This window comes from Oratosquilla oratoria, chromosome 12 (genome assembly GCF_046742065.1).
Source record: "Oratosquilla oratoria isolate Oo_2021 chromosome 12, ASM4674206v1, whole genome shotgun sequence".
NCBI classification, from domain to species: domain Eukaryota; kingdom Metazoa; phylum Arthropoda; class Malacostraca; order Stomatopoda; family Squillidae; genus Oratosquilla; species Oratosquilla oratoria.
The window spans coordinates 44,472,980-44,495,479 of record NC_134788.1 but is presented as its reverse complement, the minus strand read 5'-3'; the positions used below and the strand labels follow the sequence as shown (position 1 = coordinate 44,495,479).

The 22,500-nt window shown below is 39.0% G+C and overlaps 3 protein-coding genes across 13 annotated transcripts in view; 1 reads left to right on the top strand and 2 right to left on the bottom strand.

Moving 5' to 3' along the window:
* Positions 1 to 3,401, bottom strand: part of LOC143031589 (uncharacterized) — a 13,609-nt gene extending 10,208 nt beyond the window's left edge. For 2 of the 8 annotated variants that reach the window (XM_076195633.1, XM_076195635.1), the window contains exons 1-2: positions 3,142 to 3,396; positions 2,098 to 2,229 (exon numbers count right to left, since the gene is read on the bottom strand). The gene's annotated coding sequence lies outside the window, so the exon portion shown is untranslated. Of the gene's footprint in view, positions 1 to 2,097; positions 2,249 to 3,141 lie in introns of all 8 variants that reach the window. The other 6 variants (XM_076195634.1, XM_076195637.1, XM_076195631.1 and 3 more) reach the window with 6 other exon arrangements.
* An 8,161-nt stretch (positions 3,402 to 11,562) lies between these two features.
* Positions 11,563 to 22,500, bottom strand: part of LOC143031584 (uncharacterized) — a 22,809-nt gene continuing 11,871 nt past the window's right edge. For 2 of the 4 annotated variants that reach the window (XM_076195625.1, XM_076195624.1), the window contains one exon: positions 11,563 to 15,940. In XM_076195625.1, the coding sequence (XP_076051740.1) occupies positions 12,146 to 15,793 (3,648 nt within the window). In that variant the 5' untranslated portion in view covers positions 15,794 to 15,940 and the 3' untranslated portion in view covers positions 11,563 to 12,145. Of the gene's footprint in view, positions 15,941 to 21,034; positions 21,188 to 21,693; positions 21,767 to 22,500 lie in introns of those variants that run through there. The other 2 variants (XM_076195626.1, XM_076195623.1) reach the window with 2 other exon arrangements.
* LOC143031587 (uncharacterized) overlaps positions 21,811 to 22,500 on the top strand; it is a 9,633-nt gene continuing 8,943 nt past the window's right edge. The window contains exon 1 of the mRNA XM_076195629.1: positions 21,811 to 22,006. The gene's annotated coding sequence lies outside the window, so the exon portion shown is untranslated. The remainder of the gene's footprint in view (positions 22,007 to 22,500) is intronic.

Below are 22,500 nucleotides of genomic sequence, written 5' to 3'. Positions count from 1 at the left end.
TGTGTGTGTTTAGAAGCTCTGCCAAGGGATCCTGACCTGTGCGTGCATAATCACAAAGCCAAGACGCTAGCGACTGAGCTACGTGCGATGGTTGAAAAGGACTGTAACAAGTCCCCGACCACACTCCGCGTAGCTACAGAAGACGGTCTCATTTTCATCCAATCTCCATATCAGGCGAGCCCTCCGACATGTTGTGTATGTTTAAGACAGAGGTTCTAAAAATGTTGAACCTGTCTTACACATACACAACATATATATATATACTGTACATACATATGTACAGTTCCAACTTAATCTATATCCTTGATTATTGATATGTGTGTGTGTGTGTGTATTTATCTAATTGTACCTAATTATAGAATGCAGGAAAAGAGCAACTCTTATTGGGTTCTTTATCCTATTCTCTAATTTTCAAAAATACCTAAACTCAAATTCATGTACAGTTCCACCTTTATCTATATCTTTTGTTTCCAATTATCATATTTAGATCTGAACTCATGTATTGTGTGTGTGTGCGTGTTCACCACCATGGTCTTGGATCACGTGTTGGGCTCGTGATTGGCAGTTGTTTTTTTATCCTCCCACAAGAGAACTCATATATGACCGATCTATGGGTAATGCTGTGACTATACATGCGCACACACACACACAACTCCCTGTCCACGAGTGTTGGAGTAACGACCCACAGTGCAGTGATACTGAAATTATTTGAGCCCTGGGTGGAATTCGAACCCAGACCACCATAATACAAGCCAGGAACTCTACCACTGCGCCATGAGTCGTGTGTGTGTGTGTGTGTGTTTACCTGATTGTAATCATATTAAACAATAAAGAAACCATGATTATGGGGTCCTGTCTCTTATTCTTCAAATATCATAATTCGAATTTCATATACAGATCCAGCTCAATAACATAATTATCATCTCATCATCTATTTCAGTAGTTTACACATCCATATTAAAATTTCCATTTCTTTATGTCCCTCTGACACATGGTCCCTTTCATTTTGTTCTTTTATTTACCTCATTGCATTCCCTTCCATTAACTAATGTTGTTCTCAATTATATATTTTAACGTATTCCACAAATGATGCAATATATATAAAACTGCTTCCTAACAACTTTTAAGCAATCTTTCTTAACTTCTTTGATACAACACCTACATAGGCATCATGAGGTACAAGTGGGCATGCACGAATGCCAGTGTCGGCGTCTTGATAATTTTTATTTTGTAGCTGTAACTGAGTGACCACCGAATTCCGTGTTTATTTTTATTCAGAGTGAAAGAAAACGAGTAATATAGAAGTGAGTTTATATAACACGAGTAGTGTGATGCATAGTACATTAGGCATCTAATGCCAAGTGCAAGAATTTGATTAATTTTGAACAGGTTAATTCTTAACTGTATGTCTGTGTGTATGTGTGCATGTACCGTTTTAGGAATGTTAGAATATAACGGATCTGCTAGCACTAGTCAACCTCGATATCCTGTGACCCATTCTCTAACAAAACACGGAATTGTGTCACACAAGGGTGAATGGCAGCAGGAACAATATCACACGAGGTACTGCTGGTATGGGGGAGACATGTTATATATGTATATGTACATATATATATACATGTGTATATGAGGGAAGGGGAATGTCTACTTAAAATATACTGGCGTTTGATAAGAGGTCATCACTGAAGTAGACCAGGGTTAGGGTGGTGCCAAAAAGACAAGCAAATAAACCTGGCAACTTGGGGGGGGGGGGAATCGGAACGGACAAGTCACAAGAGAGATACTATTAATGGGACTCATATTTTTTTTTTTGGGGGGCAGATTCAAATCTAGAAGAAATCTGGGTTTTCCGAGACATGATGTCAAATATAGCTATACCAAGTACTACCTTACTTGAGCTCTTCCCTTGGCATTAAGGAATTATAAGTTCCTTATAAAAGATTTACATCTTGCATGTACTTTATAACATAAACAAGTATTTAGTGTCGCATGCAGGACAGTGAGAAACATGTGGGTAACTAAGGAAGTCCGTAAAATACATGTAACGTCGCTACGTAAATGACTAAAGACATCGGCAATGTATACCACAAACCTTACCTGTCATCTTGATCAATTTTGGCAAATCCGAATTTTCCGAGTCCTCGTAAAATAAAAAATATTCTGTCTGAAATTATCGGCATCTGGTCTTGCCATGTCCAAAAAGTGAGTCCCGACTGTATCTTAAATGAACTGGAAGTAAAAAAGAACACTGTGCCATGCCCTCAGTTAATGTGTACAATTTCAATGACCTTCCGATTGATTTACGTTACAGTCGAGGATGTGAATTTAAAGAATTTAAGATATTCCAATATCCAAAACTAAGCATTTAAAGAAATAATATTTTCATGATATTACATGGAGAAATGAAATTCAGAGTAAATCAATTGCAAGTAGGTAAAACTGTCTTATGATGACTACATTTTTGCTCTGAAGTCAGGACTTACGACGCCCACATACAGATCAATCCCATGTTTATCACAGACTGGGTGGTTCAAGGGTAATGTCATGCTGCTGTATATTATTCAATGCGTGATTAGCTATGGCTTTATATACCTCCACACCTCACCCACAATGAATTTTAAGTTTGTTGTCAACTGTGTCTACAGTTCTGGTTTCATGAAAAATTGTGCATTTTCACCATTAAGCATTTATATATTTTCCACTGAAAAATACCTCCCTCATATTTTGTATTTTTTACATTGACTAATCTTGAATTCTTCAAACCACATCCTCAATTTTTAGTCCTGAAATTATCTCAATATCAATATGGGTTAAGTTGCTACACATTCCAGTAGAATGATTATCATTCAGTTCTTGCTGCATGTCATCTCTATTATCAATAATATACAATAACCAGGTCAATTTGGCCTCCTTCAAACTAGTCTACAGTTGTCTTGATTGAAATAGAAAGTTACAGCTAAATGGCTGATAGTTAATACTATCTTGTACCGACTTAATGAACTACTCAGCTTTGTTTTCAATAACAGATGGCACAACTTTTGGATAAAATTACCCCTGTACCCATACGGAGACCTAATCATCTTAATCTACTCATTGCAACTACAACAAAGAGTACATTCGGTAACTTAAGAATGTTAATACCTGTTAATTCATCCACTTTGATGGCAAGTAACCCATAGCTACCTTGACGATATACATATGGACACACCACGGACAAGTGCCACGATGGGTTAAATGCTTACGTTGGTATAATTACAGGGAGAGTTCTATCATGGACGAAGAAATCACAGCAACCTTGACGAAGAACGCCATTAGTCTAATTTTAGCGAGAAGCCATTTTTGTTTACATATCAGCGCCATCTATTCAGCGGCTCCGAACTACATTACTGTTTAGACTAGTTATTGATTTATCAATAATTATCTGCCGCGTCAACTGCGAAGGTCATTAGCGGCGGATTCAAAATATGCTTTTTTCACTTTTACCAAGGTATTACAAAATAAATTACAAAATTAAATTGTATAATTAACATGTTTGTTTCTTACCTATCTGTTCCTCTCGTAGTGCATTTATAAAACAATATTGCATAATATATATTAGTAAAAAGATAAATACTTGAATAATACTGCAGTCATGCCTTAAGAGGTTTTTGGATTTTACAGAACAAAATCTCACCTCTCCTTGTCCTGCTTTCGTTGGGTGGAAATAAAAAGTGTTTTATTGATGCAGTATTTTTTCCATTCTATTACCATTTTATATACTTATCTTATCCTCAATTGTGTAGGTTTCCACTTATATAATCTATATCTATCTATGTATATATATATATATATATATATATATATATATATGTATATATATTATATATATATATATATATATATATATCATCGCGTTCGGTTGAAAACGCCGCAGGCGGAGGATCATTATTACATCCTAGCAGGGTTGTTTTTTTCTGTGTATCTATATTGTATTAAATTGCATTAACCCTGCCAGATTATTTCAGATTAAATTACCTTAAAATACCTCAAATATAAAACAAAGAAGTAATAATATACAAATAGCTGCCATTAGTGGTAGAATGAAATTTGACATTTGAAACTCAAATACATCTATTTCTTATCATAGGGAAACAAAAAAAACCACCAAATTGTTTTATCTATAGTTGTCGTTCCATGTCGTGTCATCTACGGTACGATCCAGTCTTGTTTAAATCTCTTTTGTTCCAAGTGAGACCGACCACTTGATTTTCTCATTTTAATGACATCCCTATGAACCAGAATTATTTAATTCTATAATTGGAAACTAATTTCCACTCGTATGAGAATGCCAGTCAATTTAATTTCTACTGTTCCTTCGTTTTGTTTCCACGTAGTTCCTTAAGATAGCACATCTGGCTATCGGAGAACTGTTTCCTCTGGAATTGAATGCCGACATTATCCCCCACCCCGACTGGCGCGATAATAATGCTCATTTACAAAACATAGAATAAACAGACATGAATAAATGAATAAAGACTTAACAAACAAAATAGATAAAAACTAATCTATATATTTTCTTACTTGGCAATCTTGTACCAACGGAAAGGCGACTTGATATCCTGGCAACTTATCTAATAAATTCATGAAATATGTAGCGATTTCAGAGTTGGCCTTCTTTTAGATGAAAACCTGCAGAGATAAAATATAGGGGGGAGGGGTGTTCAATTGAGGACATTTTCTAACCTATCGAAAAATAAGACAGACTACATCAAGCTATTTAGATTAGTTTGAGACTAATGATGGTGGTCACGCAAGAGGGGCGTCAGTAACAATCGGCTCCCTATCACCTGTCTGTCGCAGAACTTCTGAAAATGAATTTTTAATTTTCTATAGTATTATCGGGAGGGGGGGCAGCAAATAATAGAAAATTAAGTATTCACCAACATGGATAGGGCAGGCATTTGCTTTATATACATACACATCATATGATGAAACACGCATTTACTGTTAATGTATAGAGAGATAATTTTCATGAAGATAAAAGAAGATAAAAAAAAAACATGCACATCACTGCCGCTTACTGTAAACATCTATTGCTTCGCAAAAGAAAATAACAGATCGACATTCCTCACCATGTACTGATGACACAACAAGACATTTTTAAATATCAATGTCTATAATAAAGACTAGTAATTCTAAACATTGCCTACTAATGGCTGTGTAAGCAGTGGCCATCCCAAATTCGTCAAAGATGTCTTCAAAGTATCCAAAACATCAGCTGAGAAGACAACAAGCATCGAATGTTAAACGACTAAAAACATATCTAGTCTCAACGGAAATGGAAGAGACAGAACAAGTGATACAAGGATCTGTTGAAGGCCAGAATGAAAAAGTGTAACATCGACTTCAACTAGAAAGAAAATGCAAAATACTGAAACTTCTATAGAAAAACGAAGACAATCATCCTCTGAATAAAATAGAATGAAGGCGCATTTCAAGCATTAACAATAACTTGTTAAAAAAGGACGTTCTGCATACACATAATATTAATATAAATAATAACGGTGATTCTTCAAGAACATAGATAAATGAAATAATTGAAAATGGCAATCAGTCAGCTAACTTCATCGAGAAGGCGTTATAGTATTCTACAATTGCACATAAAAACTGTATGACAAGAATATAACGAAACAAACTGAAAAACATAAAATGAAAAAAATAAAACCTACAACCCAAGTCGGAAGGAAATTAAACTTTATATATATATATATATATATATATATATATATATATATATATATATATATATATATATATATATATATATAATAAGAAATGTTAAAAACAGACTCGTTTTCGTGTCGTGTTTCGGTTTACTTACAATAAATGGAACTGTGCAGCCCTCCCTGAGCCTACATCGACAACACATCCGTCTGAACTTATATTGTTACACTGGAGCCCTGAAGAAATGCACAAGACAAAATAATATATATAAAAGGAAAAACATTTGAAGCTTTGCTTATAGCGTTATCATACTGAACTATTTTCCCTCCGATTGTTGGAACATATTTGCTGTCCGCGGCTTTTGGGAGGGAAATTGATATGCCGGAGTAAAATAATTTCCCTCTAGCATTTCAAATGACATTATGTATTTTTGTTTATAGTATATATATATATATATATATATATATATATATATATATATATGTATATATATATATATATATATATATATATATTACAGCGTAATTTGTTTCTGGAGGTGGGCCATATCGTCGATTAATCCGATGATGAAGGAAAAATAGCCCAGTGTGATGACTCCTTCAATGAGGAACCAATCTATACTGATGGAACCCAACCCTATCATAGTAAATGATGATGTCGATATGGTTTAACATAAAAAACTCCCCACTATCAGAAGACTAGGACGATGCCCCTCACAGAGGACTTTGTACCGTGGAATTTAATGAACCATGCCCTTGGCTCAATTTCGCCGGTGGCAGGATTAGAACCACCATCCCCTCGACCATCGCTGCAAGTAACGACGCTCTAACTCGCTCAGCCAGCGAGATTCCATGAGCCTAATGAAAATCCCAAAACACAACAAAGGACTCAAAAATGAAAGTAATATTTTTAACATTAAGCAAAAAAAAATAATAATAATAAAAAAAAATAATATATATATATATTATATATATATATATATACTGTATATATATATTATATATATATACTGTATATATATATATAATATATATATATATATACACACACATACAATCAATATTGTTGTATTCATTCGTGCACATGAATGCTTTATACAAATTCCAGAAAAATAAAAAGTTTCTCGGAAGTTATGCAATACATATTTTCCAGTTATATTTGAGGTAACGGTCCATCACTCTGGGGCCTACCCGGAAGATTTCCTGATATCTCAGTTGTCCAGTCTGCCATTGATAAACTCGTTATCTCGCTGCTTCGTTTCTACCTTTATTTTCTACGGGAAACCCCAATCTCGCTTTTCCGGAAGAATCCAGCGCGGCATCCAAACCTGGTCCATCTGACAAGACGTCTTCTAGCTCAGCACTTTTGCCCTACAGGTGGGAGGGGCTTTCTCGCCCTGATAAGTCTGGTCAGCCACCTTCGGACGCATCCTTTCTAAAAACAACAACAATAATAATAATAATAATAATAATAATAATAATAAGATAATTAAAATAGAATAAAAATAAAAATAAAAGGCAATGTTATGGTCATCTTCGACTTCGAAGGGCGAACAACAAAAACAACAACACATTCCGCGTCAACAAGTCGACGACCTTACCGAGCGACCCGAAAGAAAACTGCAAATATTACGATATTCCTGCATGTAATGATAACACAACAAGATCCATTTTTCAATTCTAGTGTCTAGATATAGACTAGTACAGTGGAACCTCGGATAACGAATTTAATCCGTTCTTAAACCGAAACGTTCGCCAACTGAAACAATTACGGTGTAAATGCAAACACGTCAAATCACAACTGAGCCGGTGGGATGGTGTGTACAGGCGTATGCGTATGTTCGTACTTCGAGGCATCGTTCGTTAACGGAAACAAAACATTGTTCACATAACTTGTTCGTTAAGCGATTTGTTCGTTAACTGAGGCGTTCGTTATCCGAGGTTCAACTTTAATTTTAAACATTGCAGCCATGACAATCAGTGTCAAGTCTATGACCTTATTGGGTGTTCCAGAAGCTTGACTTAACCCATTCAACTCCGATGACAAGATGTCTTGTCATTTGGTCAAATAAAACAAAAAATCATAAAACACCAAAATGTTTGATCAAACACCAGAAAAATATGACGTCAGTCCTCGCTTCGCTGCGAGCGAAGCGAGGACTGACGTCATATTTTTCTGGTGTTTGATCAAACATTTTGGTGTTTTATGATTTTTTGTTTTATTTGACCAAATGACAAGACATCTTGTCATCGGAGTTGAATGGGTTAATGAAAGAGGACCGATTCTAGCTACCAAAGTAGGCCCCACTGAGCTGAAATTCTGGAATTCTGGAAAAGTCCAACAACTCCAAGCAACAACTGATCTCTTCCTCGAGAGGACAGAGTCCACTTGGCCAGGCTGCAGTGGGACCACCATCCGACCCTTTCGATTTACCAGGAAAGGCTGGATGACCGTGTACACACCACTATGATCACGTGGCATGGAACGCGCATGATGTCGCCCGCGACCTGACGCTTTTCTGACAGTGCGACCCTGGTTGATCCGACCTGACTTAATCCAGTGCAATTATGTAATTACGCACCACGGGTGACTACCCACGCGGTATACATATACAGACGCTCCTCAACTTACGTTTTAGTTAGGTTCCGAACGGCCGAACGTAACGTGAAAATGAACGTAAGTTGTTACTGTACTATACATCCATAAATTCTATTGCCGTATCTTATAAAACACCACTAAATCATTAATCATAACATTGTAAAATAATAACATTAATTTCAAATAAATTAAATTCAAGCAACATAAATTGAGATGGTGGAGGAGGAGGAGGCGGCAAGGCACGTTCAGTCTGTCATTTGTGCCATGTAAACAATGGACGTAGCATCATGTGTAAGTATCGTTTGAACTACGGAGAGCACGCTTAACTAAAAAATTCACTCCATTTTTTTTTTTTTTTTACAGTCAGTTCGAACGTAAAATCGAAAAAACGTAAAACGAATTAATGTAAGTAGAGGAGCGTCTGTATCGTCTCCTGCCGCATGTAAAATCAGTTCACTCGTACCTTACAGGAGATGAACTCACCAAAACCTCTCTTTCTTCACCACAGTAGTATTGCTACAACCACATCACAGATGCAACAGGACATAACACTTCACTCCATATTATACAACACATTATGGAAGACAGATTGACCTCTCATTAACTGACTAAAAGGGGGGTAACGGTGTCCGTTGATGCGAATAATCCGTTGATTTGGAGTGGTTTTTGGGTGGCATAGTGATTGCACAGCACCAAAAAACACAGCAAATTAACGTCTGTTAATGAGGTCAATCTGGACTACATTGTATGCAACCATACACGCCAACAACACAATATATACTTAGAGAAGACAGGACAAATGAGAGATTGGGTGGTAGGAGTAAAACGAAGATGATCTAGGAATTAATTCACTCTAATGTTGAGACCAACTTGGACTTCTTCAGAGTTATCTACAGAAAGTTTTACATAGGTCACAGTTTATATCACTCTTGAAAAGTACTCAGTTAGGTTATAGCTCCTGGGTGATATAAATTATGTAAAAACTTTCTGTAGCTGACTCTCTGTAGAAGGCCAAGTTGGTTGCAACGTTAGAGTAAATCAATTACAGTACTAGATCATCTTTGTTTTACTCCCGCTACCCAATCTCTAGAAATCTCAATATATTTCATAAGGGATTTGTGGGAAAACACCATTGCAGTCATGACATTCCACAGGGAGAGTGGAACTCAGTCAAGGGAACAACCTGCAAGGCATTTATTACAAGATTAAAAAAAAAAAAAAAAAAAAAAAAAAAGCCTTGTCATGCAGTTAGCTATTACAAACAGGGCTTCTTGATGTATTTTTTAATCAGTTATGTAGCAGACCTATGGATAAGACCCATGCAGTGTTCCTTTGCATTCTGAGGCAAATCTCCAGTCACAGAGGAATACAAAGATTTTCTTTTTAACTGCCTCTCATTTCTTCTGGCAATTTCTCCTATACCACTCCTAAGATGGCTCTTACAGGGCCGTAGCCAGGAATTAAATTTTTGGGGGGCTGCCGTAGTGCTGTGCCCACACACACACACACAAATAATATAATCACTGATGGTATTTGATATGCCTGCAGTGATAGCTACAATTTTATATTTTATGTATATATATCATGTATCACAAATTCACTATAAACTTAGCTTATATTTTGTAAGCTTTCCGGTGTAGTGTATTTATAATATTATTGAGTACAAATAAATTTGGGAGCTACAACCCTGGGCTTTTATGACATGGGAAGATGGGATAAGAACACCATCATAATGTTATGAAGTTGAATGAGGAAACCTTATCTGTAGTTCTCTCCTGCAAAGAGTCAAAGCTTAGCCACACCATCACAAAATAAACCCATTCATAAGAAAAAAGTAAAGCACACGTGATGGCGTGGCATGAAGGACAATGACATCAAGTTTTAAACTTTCAATTGAATTCTTAATGGTGGCAAACTTTAAATGATAGTTGTTTTTTTTATACAGAATCATAAATCTATCCTTAAACTATGTGAAGAGATTTCTATTTATGACAATACACTATTCAAATTCACTCTATAATACTGAATACTTACCATTTCATCCAGTTGTGATTGACAGATGAGACCTATTGATTACAGATGGGAGGCCTTTCAGAAGTCATGAGGGCAAACTACGACAGTATGTCTAGAGGATGTGAAGAAATACAGTTTTCCATATACAGGAATACCTCACTATACAACCGAGTTCTGTTCCCAGCTGACTGGTCGCATTGCGAAAATTCGTATATCGAGGTTATGGGTTTTACATGTAAATGATATGGGGGGAGGGTTGTGTTCATGGACCTGTCAACCCCCCCTCCCCCCTCAATTTTTGCCTCCTCATGGGGGCTTTTGCATATATGCACCCAACATTTGTTTTACCTACTTTACAGCACTTGGTCATACAGTGAGGTATTCCTGTACATGCATAAATATGCAGAATAACTTAGGTGATTTAGCCCAAGCTCAAACAATATATAATGCACATCTAAATATAACTGGAAATCAAGGATATAGATTAAGTTGGAATTGTACATCAATTTGAGTCTAGCTATGTTAGAAAATTAGAGAATAAGAGACAGGACCCAAATATCATTGTGGAAGCACTAATACTACACCTGCCATAATGCACACTGGGTTTTAAACCCAGTCACAGTGCACATATGGGTGACCATTCCTGTATTCAGTTTATCATTCTCTTTGTAAAATTTTGGCTTGAAGTTTTGGTAATTTTATAACCAACATCACCCCATTATCAACCTGTTATGTCAATTAGATCTATGATGGACTTCAGTTAATGCCACTAGATAGGTTAATTCTGGTTTGAATAATCAATACCATCCTCCGGGTTTGCAAGAGTTACATCATCAAAGTAACAATTTTCTTTTGATCAGAATCTTTAACCCAACAGAAAATATTAATATTACTGATAATAACCTTGGAATCTTTGTACTCTTTCATTATATCTCCCATTTCTATAATGCAGCCTGGGAACATATCATATGATACTACCTTTCATTCACTTCCTTCTATTAAAAAAATAAATATAAATAAATAAATAAAGAAGTTCTATCTATATATCTAGTGTTCTATCATTTGTAAATTACCATGCTATGTCTTCACCATTTCTAAATATAGTTTTTTAACTTTGCTTTATCTATCTTGATCTTTTCTCAATTTATCTTTTGTTTTACAGTTCTGCCTTCTGGGTTCCATCTTACCAGTGACTACTTTTGATTTGTATATATCTTGATAAAAAATTCTGGGGAAAAAATCAACATGTAGTTTTGGGTACTTCTTTCAGAAATACCCATTTAATTTAAAATTTCTTTCTTCAATACATAAAACACACTCGAGAGGTTTGATATACACATCTAGTAAGGTCATAAGTCATGCCCTATAGTCTTGGTCATATACTAACAAAATCTTTTCAATTATGTTTCATAATATATTTAAACTCTTTGAAAATGTGACAACTGAACATATTTGGATCTATATTTCAAGTTAAAGATAAATTTTATATACATACATAGATTCTCAAGTGGAGCAGCACAGGAAATATAAATAATTAACAGGTAAACTTTAATCTGTAATCATATACACCGAAACATTTTGGTAGGAATAACAAACATATACAAAGTTTAACAACAAAAAAGAAAGCTGACATAACCACCAAATGCTCTTGACTAAACTATTTTTTCCAATATATTCACAGACCAATATGAATTTTTAAGGTGAAAAGACCATCTCATAGAAATTGTGCTCTTAGGTTAAGATTTTGAAGCACTTTCTCAATGCAGCATCATTACTTGGTCTATCAATAGCAAGTGTACAGTGCAAAAGTGCTTTCTCAAGTGTTCCTCTATTAAGGAAATGAATTGAAAGGCATGGAATGAAATGTGGAATTTTGACCGTACTGGAACGGAGAATTTTGGCCGTACTGGAATGTGGTCGTTTGACCGTAATGGAAAGGGGCATTCTGGCCGTAGTGGAATGTAGAGTTCTGGCCGTACGGCCAGGCACTGGGACCGACAGGGTCGTTCTGCGTTAAGGTATTGGAGGGACCAGCATGTGACGAAGAGGAGTCGCAACTTGCATTATTTCCGACCCTTTCACACGAATGCGTCTTGAGGGTTTCCACGCTCGAAAATTTCTTGTTGCAAAGAGTGCAACGATGAGCTTCGCTTTCAAAATGTGTTTCCATGTGTCTCTTTAAATCCTCTAGCTGCGGAAAAGTGGCGACACAGAGCCTGCACTTGTGCGACTTTTCACCCGTATGTTTTCTCAGGTGGTACTTCAAACCTCCCCTCTGAGAAAACGACGCACTGCAAATCGTACATTTATAAGGCTTTTCCCCGGTGTGGTGCCGCATGTGCAGTTTCAGATTCACTGACTGCGAAAACTTAGCATTGCAGATTAGGCATTTGAACGGTTTCTCGCCTGTGTGGTTGCGAATGTGCGACTTGAGAGTGCTCGCATGCGTGAAAGCGGAACTACAAAACGAACATTTGTAAGGCTTTTCTCCTGTGTGTGTCCGAATGTGCACGTTCAGATTGGCCGCCTGAGCGAATGCCGAATCGCAAAACGAACACTTGTACGGTTTCTCACCTGTGTGCTTCCGCATGTGCAACCTGACGGCCCCTGCGTAAGCAAAAGACGCGTTGCAAACTAAACACTTGTGAGGTTTCTTGCCCGTGTGTGTCATAAGGTGGTCTTTTAGAGTCCCCTTGCGGGCAAATGCAGCGTTGCAGTACGTACATTTGTGAGGTTTTTCGCCCGTGTGCGTTCGAAGATGGATTTCCAGCTGACTTGGACGTAGGAAAGAGGAATCGCAGAGCGAACACTTGTGCGGTTTTTGACGCGAATGCGTCTTCATGTGACTCTTGAGATCGACTGCCAGGTCGAACCCAGATTTACAGACGGAGCACTTGTACGGTTTCTCGTTTGTATGATTCTCAAGGTGCGTCTTTAGATCCTCAACAGTCGAAAAGGCCGTGTTACAAATTGAACATTTGTGAGGTTTCGCACCTTCGTGTGTTCGAAGGTGATTATTTAGGTGATTTTCACGTAAGAAGGCGGCACCACAGTGCGTACATTTGTACGGTTTTTCGCTTGTGTGCGTTTGAAGGTGACTTTTGAGACTGACTAAGAGATCAAATGCAGAATTACAAACTGTGCACTTGTAAGATTTAGGTGCCGAGTGATTATCGAGATGCCATTTCAGGGTTTCTTCCGAAATAAAGCCGGCATCGCACAGGGAGCACTTGTGCGGTTTCTTCCCCGAGTGAGTCCGAAGGTGACTCTTCAGGTGATTTGCTCGCAAAAAGGCGGAATCGCAAAGCGAACATTTGAACACACTTGGGTGCGTCTTGAGGTGAAGTTTAAGACCTTCGGACTGTTCAAAGGCGGCGCTGCAAAGCGCACACTTAAACGGTTTTGCCCCGGTGTGGTCTCTCATATGCGCTTTCAAAGTCCCCGAATAAGTAAATGCAGCACCGCAGATCGAACATTTGTATGGTTTTTCGCCCGTGTGTCTCCGTAGGTGCACTTTCAGATTTGCCGCTTGAGCGAAGGCCGACCCACAAAACGAGCATTTGTGAGGTTTCTCCCCTGTGTGTGATCGCATGTGTGTCTTTAGAGCCCCTGCGTATGCAAACGCAGAACTACAATACGAACATTTGTGTGGCGTTTCTCCCGTGTGCGTCAGAAGGTGGTCCTTGAGGGTCCCCTTGCGAGCGAATGAGGCGTCGCATACTAAACATTTATGAGGTTTTTCGCCAGTGTGGGTCAAAAGGTGGAGTTTCAGGTGAGCTGGACGTAGGAAGGCAGAATCGCAGAAAGTACATTTGTGATTCTTTTCACTTGTATGTATTTTAATATGTTTTTTGAGAGACCTCGTGTTAGAAAACACAGAACTGCAAACCATGCATTTCTGGGGCTTGTCCCGGGCTTTCTTGTCAGTCTTTGCTTTAGCGCCCTTTTTATCCGATTTTGTTTTCCTCTTCTTCCTTCTCCTCTTGACCTTTCTGGGAGGAGGTTTAACTGCGTCTGTCTGATCGTCTTTAACTGCGTCCGTTTGAGCTTCTTTGGTTTCATCAGTCTCAGCGTCTTTAGCCGGGTCTGCTGGAGTTTCTTCGCTCGTGCCTGTTGTAGCAGGACCTACATTTTCAGCTTCAGTGTCCGTCACGGTGGAACCTACACCATCTTCTCCTACTGCATCCATTACGATGGGATCCATCTGGTTGTCAGCCACATCTGTCGCCATACTACTGTCAGGGTTTTCTGACGTGTCAGGACCCATATGATTCTCGGGTCCTGCCGTCTCCCCCATAGTAGTGTCCATTTGATTTTCTGCTATTGTGTCCGTCATTGTGGGGCCCATGTGGTTCTCAGGTCCGGCACTGTTCATGGCAGGGCCCATTTGGCTTTCTACCGTGTTTGTCATAGTGGGAGCCATGAGATTTTCTGGTCCGGTTTCTCGGATGCTAGGATGCATCAGGTTTTCTGCTTCCGTCTCTCTCATGGTGGGGCTTATGCAGTTCTCGTGTCCCCTCTCTCTGATGTTGGGGTGCATGAGATTTTCAGCTATGGGGTCTTGCATGGTAGGACCCATACAGACTCCCGTCTCCCTCATCGCAGGACGCATGAGGTTTTCCGGTCCTGGCTCTCTCATAGTGGGATGCATTAGGCTCTCTGTCGTCCCCATGGGGGGAATCATATGATTCTCATTAGGGTTCCTCATGGAGGCACCCATGTGGTTTTCGACTCCCGTCTCTCTCATGGCAAGACGCATAAGATTCTCCGCTCCCATCTCTCTCATATTAGGACGTATAAGACTCTCCGCTCCCGTCTCTCTCATATTAGGACGCATAAGACTCTCCGCTCCCATCTCTCTCATATTAGGACGCATTAGGTTTTCGATTCCCGTCTCTCTCATAGCCGGACGCATCAGGTTTTCGGCTCCAGCGTCCCTCATGGCAAGTCGCATCAGATTTTCTGACCCCGAGTCTCGCATGGCGGGACGCATCAGGTTTTCCGCTCCCATGTCTCTCAGCGTCGGACCCATACGATTCTCACCTCCCACATCTCTCATCGTGGGACGCATGTAGTTTTCTGCTACCATCTCCCTCATGGTGGGGCGCATAAGGTTTTCGGCTCCCATTGCCGGACCCATACGGTTCCCGACTCCCGTATCCCTAACGGTGGATCGCATGAAGCCATCGGCTCCTGTCTCCCGCATGGTGAGACGCATGAGGTTCTCGGCACCCGTATCTCTCATGGAAAGACGCATCAGGTTTTCGGCTCCGATGTCTCTCATAGTGGGCCTCATCAGGTTTTCCGCTCCCGTTTCTCTCATGGCAAGACGCATCAGATTTTCTGCTCCCGCGTCTCTCATGGTAGGACGCATCAGGTTTTCCGCTCCAGCATCTCTCATGCCGGGAACCATAAGGTTTTCGACTCTTCTGTCGGTCATGTTGAGACCTAACAGATTCTCGGCTCTCAAGTCCGTCATATTGGTGTTCGGCTTCAAAGCATATGACAAATTCACTTATAATTGAAATCTAATTTCTCGTGTGTTCCGCATTCTCTAATTTCTTTTTTTGCAATCATGAGTAGTCCTTATCGGTTGATCCCTGTGCCATCTCCCTAGCTGCCATTTCTGAAAATGTTAACAAAGTGCTCGTTACAATCAAAACATTTGATCAACTTCAAAATACGTCTTATTAATAATTTTGTGCATGTAATCCTGTCACAATACGGCAATAATAACTTCAATCCACGTAACTGAATTACACATTTTGTATAAAAATGTAAGGGTCACGTGAAGAATCACCCCACGAGAACCCACCTGAAGAACTGTCACCCCAGTACGCCAAATATCAAGTGGAATGAAGATTAGGTTATGTTAGATTAGATTAGGTTGTTAGGTTTGGTTACATTAGGTTAGGTTGAATGAAGGTTATGATTATTGTCATCAACTTATACAAAGAATCGTAAACCCAGGATGGCCCAGATGAAAAATTGTCACCCTAGGATGACTCACATAAAGAATTGTCATCCTAGGATGGCCCACATGAAGAATTGTCACCCTAGGCCTAATAGCCCACACAAAAGAATGGTCACCCTAGGCCCAATAGCCCACACAAAAGAATGGTCACCCTAGGCCTAATAGCCCACACAAAAGAATGGTCACCCTAGGATAGCCCACATGAAGAATTGTCACCCTAAGATGACCTACATGAAGAATTGTCACCCTAGGATGGCCCACATGAAGAATTGTCACCCTAGGCCTAATAGCCCACATGAAGAATTGTCACCCTAGGCCTAATAGCCCACATGAAGAATTGTCACCCTAGGCCTAATAGCCCACATGAAGAATTGTCACCCTAGGCCTAATAGCCCACATGAAGAATTGTCACCCTAGGCCTAATAGCCCACATGAAGAATTGTCACCCTAGGCCTAATAGCCCACATGAAGAGTTGTCACCCTAGATAGTCCACATGAAGAATTGTCACCCTAGGATAGTCCACATGAAGAATTGTCATCCTAGGATGGCCCACATGAAGAATGGTCACCCTAGGATAGCCCACATGAAGAATGGTCACCCTAGGATAGCCCACATGAAGAATTGTCACCCTAAGATGACCTACATGAAGAATTGTCACCCTAGGATGGCCCACATGAAGAATTGTCACCCTAGGATAGCCCACATGAAGAATTGTCACCCTAGGATAGTCCACATGAAGAATTGTCACCCTAGGATAGCCCACATGAAGAATTGTCACCCTAGGCCTAATAGCCCACATGAAGAATTGTCACCCTAGGCCTAATAGCCCACATGAAGAATTGTCACCCTAGGCCTAATAGCCCACATGAAGAATTGTCACCCTAGGCCTAATAGCCCACATGAAGAATTGTCACCCTAAGCCTAATAGCCCACATGAAGAATTGTCACCCTAGGATAGCCCACATGAAGAATTGTCACCCTAGGATAGCCCACACAAAGAATGGTCACCCTAGGATGGCCCACATGAAGAATGGTCACCCTAGGATAGCCCACATGAAGAATTGTCAGCCCAGGATAGCCCACATGAAGAATTGTCACCCTAAGATCACATACATGAAGAATTGTCACCCTAAGATCACATACATGAAGAATTGTCACCCTAGGATGGCCCACATGAAGAATTGTCACCCTAGGATGGCCCACATGAAGAATTGTCACCCTAGGATAGTCCACATGAAGAATTGTCACCCTAGGATAGCCCACATTTTGGTGATTTATGATTTTTTGTTTTATTTGCCCAAATGACAAGAATCATGTCATCTGAGTTTAATGGCTTAAATGATAAGATGGTGACTTGCATTGGTGTGCACGTACTTTTCTAAGACAGCAAAGTTTGCATACAAGCAAATTTCCGTGCACATAGCAAAAAATTAGAGGGAAGATTGTAAAAAAAAAAAAAAAGAGAAAAACAAGGACAATGAATGCCAAGAGGACAACGAGGACAAGGACAATGAATGGCAAGAGGACAATGAAAAGGACAATGAACAGGAGGAGGAAAAAGTATAGCAGGAAGATGAAGTACAGCAAGAAAATTATGAAAATCAGGAAAAAACAACTTGTGAAAAAATATTAAAATAATAATAATGATGATAATACTACATATACCAATCACCACCCTTCCCTCACTCTCATCTTGTCTCCTGGATGACAGGTAATAATAATAATAAATAAATCTCTATGACGGATCCATGGGGATGTTGCTAAAGTCCCGTAACGTGAACTGCAGTTAACACTTATTTGATCAATTTATCTACTTTTTTTTCCCCTGTATTGACCTATTTATGAACCACAAGGTCACCTGTCGGCATGCTCTTCATAATCCTTTGTAATATGAGGTGATTAACCACTTCGGTATGATGACGCCTACATAGGCCTCAGTGGGTAGACAAGGATGCTGGCATCGCCATCTTGATTATATATTTTTGTAATAGTACACGAGTTACCCCAGGAGTCTGTGAATTGGTTTGATCACGTTTTCTTTATTACTCAGAGTAAGAGAGAACGAGTGATACAGCAGTGACCGAGCAGTGTGATGAAATCGTACATATGGCAGCCGATGCTGCATCCGAGAATTTGACTCGTACTGAAGTGAATCTTTGGTCAGTTGAACAAGACCAGGAGGACGGCAGTCTGAATCGTAATAAGCGTAAACACGAGACATGCACATATCCTTAAACCTGAGCTCTGACAAAGAGAGGAAGGGAGAGAGAGATTCAGTGCAGTCTTGGCTCTTGTGTTGGGCCTGTGATTGACAGCTATTATATTCCTGAACGAGAACTTGGAGCTCATATGTAGCAAGATCTAAAGGTAATGAGAGAGAGAGAGAGAGAGGAAGGTGTGTGTGTGTGTATTTACCTAATTGTAGTATATAGTAAAGGAGCAACATTTGTGGAGTCCTATCTCCTGCTAGAGAGAGAGAGAGAGAGAGAGAGAGAGCAAGGGGGGGGTAGTGAGGGAAAGTGGAAGAGAAGCACAAGGACGATGAACATCAGATGACGAACGGCAGGACAATGAACGGCAAGAGGACAACAAGAAGGACAATGAATGGCAAGAGGACAACAAAAAGGACAAGGACACTGAATGGCAAGAGGACAATGAAAAGGACAAGGACAATGAATGGCAAGAGGACAAAGCGAAGGACAAGGGCAATAAATGCCAAGAAGACAAGGACAATTAATGCCAACAGGACAACAAAAAGGACAAGGACAACAAAAGGCAAGAGGACAATGAGAAGGACAATGAACAGGAGGACAAAGAATAGCAGGAAGATGATGAACAGCAAGAAAATGATGAAAATGAGGAAGATAATGAACAGCGAGGACATAATGAAAATGAGGAAGATGATGAACAGCAAGAAAATAATGAAAAGCCGAAAGGTGATCAACAGTAGGAATTGGGGGAAGGGAGGCCGATTTTGGCTTTCGTATTTAGTCGGCAATTACCAGCACTTCTATCTTACAGGACAACATCACCCCAAGAGTTACAAAAGTCGTTAACCTCTTCAATACGAGTCAAATTCTCGTGGGTACCATTGGGTGCCTGATGTGTGACGATTCGATGATGCATCACAATACTTGCGTTACGAAATATAAAGTTACAGCTGTATCACTTGTTCTCTTTTACTCTGAATATTAATACATACATATACCAAAGGTTTTTTTCCCCCCTTACATGGGGGGGTATCCAAAAAGAAAAAGGCATAGAAATCACTCCCACCCATTCCATTCCCTACCTATTCCACTCCCCTCCACCTTCCTCCCTCACTCTCATCTTGGCATCTCCTGGATGACGGGTCATCCCTGCATCCTGTCCACTGCCCTGGGTCAGAAGCAGTGTCACAAGACACAGCACATCCACAGCAAGGCTACTTCATTAAGGGCATGAAGATCAAGCCAGTTCACAGAATACAGAGGTCACTCAGCTACGACTACTATATAAATATAATCAAGATATAGATGCCAGCATCTTCGTATCCCCACTCATGCCTCAGCTTCGTATTTGCTTGAAGTGGGAATAGATAGACAACATGGCGTCTCGACCCTATGATCCCAACTTTATTCGGTTATGTATTTGCTTTTAACAACTTTTTGTTATTTCCACAAAAAAATTATAAAACGTTGACATATCATAATTTACAAAAATAACATTAATTTCCTAATGCTATATCGCATAGGTGTGCACTTCTGAAAAAATACCATTAATATTTGATCACAAATCACTAAGAAATGTTCAAAGCTTTCCTTTGACAAGCACACTAATGTGTAGGAATTGAAAACAGAAAGGGATTAATAGAATAACCTACCAACATCTGAGGAGAATAGTAATCCCTAATCAAAATTCACTGGGAAACTTTCAAAGCTTTCCTTTGACAAATGCACATGTGCATGCGCGAGCACTCATATGAGCATACATGCCTATTTGGATAAAGGTGGAAACTGATTTAAGAACAAAAATCATAGCAGTTGGAGAAATGAGCTTAATAATGTGCAAAAAGAAAAAAAAAATGAAGTGACATGGTAAATATAGTAATAAAAATTAAACTACTACAACCCTCTTTGATTTGCATCTTATTCAGAAATATATACACATAAACGGACAATTTTTTTTTTGTCTATTGGTGTGATAGCACTTGATCCCATAATAATCTATTATGTACTTTACATAAGTGATTTCCCCTTTTAAGGAATATTTCTCAAATTTTACTAAATCAAAGGCATCCATCAGATGTATATCAAAGGTTTCACATCCTCATTCATGTAACAAAATGCTGATTATTCACATTATGAACTCCTCCCCATCCACTACTAATGTTAATCATACTCAATTAAACAAATTTAACCCCGTGACAGGATTCTTCTTCATTACAATCCCCAAAATTTGACGTTTGAAAATGTGTTGACATTACATTACTCTTAATTGAATGAGACATTAATCTACTGCAAGCAATTAATTTATGCGTAATTTAAATAATATGGCGTAATTTATTTTTTAAAATTACTTTTTACTTGCCTCAAGGGTGGATCTTAGCAAGCTGTGAGACTAGCTCATTACAAGCACAGCTAATTCATCCATTGAAATTATGAAAATGTTAATTTTCATACTTCATCAACCAACGAGCCTAATTTACTTGGACTTAAGTGTATGTACACAATATATGCAAATGCCAATGTGGCTAGAATGCTTACGTTTGTATAATTACTAGTTTCACTTGATTATTGACGTAGAAATCGTGGTAGGCCAAACGTGTTCGTCATTACACTAAATTTAGCGAGAGGCCATATTTGTTTACATATCAGTGCCATCTATTGAGCCGCTCCGAAGCTACATTATGTTTTGTCTAGTTATTGATTAATTATTTAAAATCGTCCACCCCGACTACTGCATTCATTGCTAAACATTCTGATCACTGCATAAGTCATCTGCACATTATATGTCATCAAATAATATTGAAGTGAAAGAGTATAGTATGTATCGTACCCCCCGCTGGGTAAGTCTGGGGAGGGTCTAGGAGGGTCATTGGGTCATTATCCCCTGCTTAACCCTCTCCCTTCCCCTCCCACTCCTAACCCCCTAGCCCCTGCACCTTACAACAGTGTTCCCAAAATCTGAAGTAAAACAATTTCACTTGTAATATTTCCCACTACTTGATATTACTAAACCTACGGCGTTGGTAATCATACTGCACTAAATAACGAAATTATTGGAAAATATGTTATACTGCCGCTGATTTTATACATAATTGAAGACATTTCATAAATATTATGAAACTGACAATTAAAAATAATTAGCATAATTAACGTGTCTTCATATAATCAACATGTGCATAATTCATAAGCAATCTCACCTGGACTATTTCAGTCACCAGGTAGTGCCACACCCACTCGGCAGCAGACGCCCAGGGAGTGGGAGGGACTCAAGGGAGTGGGAGACAGAGAGCAGGGGGGGGGGGATAAGTTGCCTGTCGTAGGGTACAATCGTCGGTCTAACATTCGTCTTTTTTCTCTTTATGTAAACATGGAAAATATGTTAGTTTTAGCGCAACAGATACGACAAAAATATAAAATAGATATTCTGATATGGTAACATACACTATTCTAAAACAAGTCGAGAATAAAAGGAATTAATATTTGAGTGTTGAAGACATTCCGAGAACAGAGGTAGTTTGATTTCGAGTCTCAATAATGAAAAAAAACAAAAAAAATGTAAAGGGGAGGAAATTCATAAAAGAAAGAAAGGTGGATGGAAAAAAGATAGGCGAGTGTACACAAAGAAAATTCAAGAGGAACACGCCATAAGACATAGCTGACCTTGAGTGATTTTATTTACTAAGAGATACACTTATGGCTACAACGAGGGTCCCGACCAACTAAGAACCCGTTCAGGCTGGGGTTTACTCCAAATTCATATCATAGATACAATATAAGTCTTTAAGAAAAATCAACAAGATGATACAGCCTAATTATGGCGACGACATTGAGGTATCGACTCCCTGTTTCACATTTTTTCATACATATGAAATCGCCTGGGGGCAGCCATGCTAACAAACTGTATTCCAGTAATATTGCATTTTTTCACTTGGACGAAAGTACTAAATAAGGTTATAAAATGTCGTTCCGTGATTTTATCAATTTGTAGAGGAATCCAGTTGCTA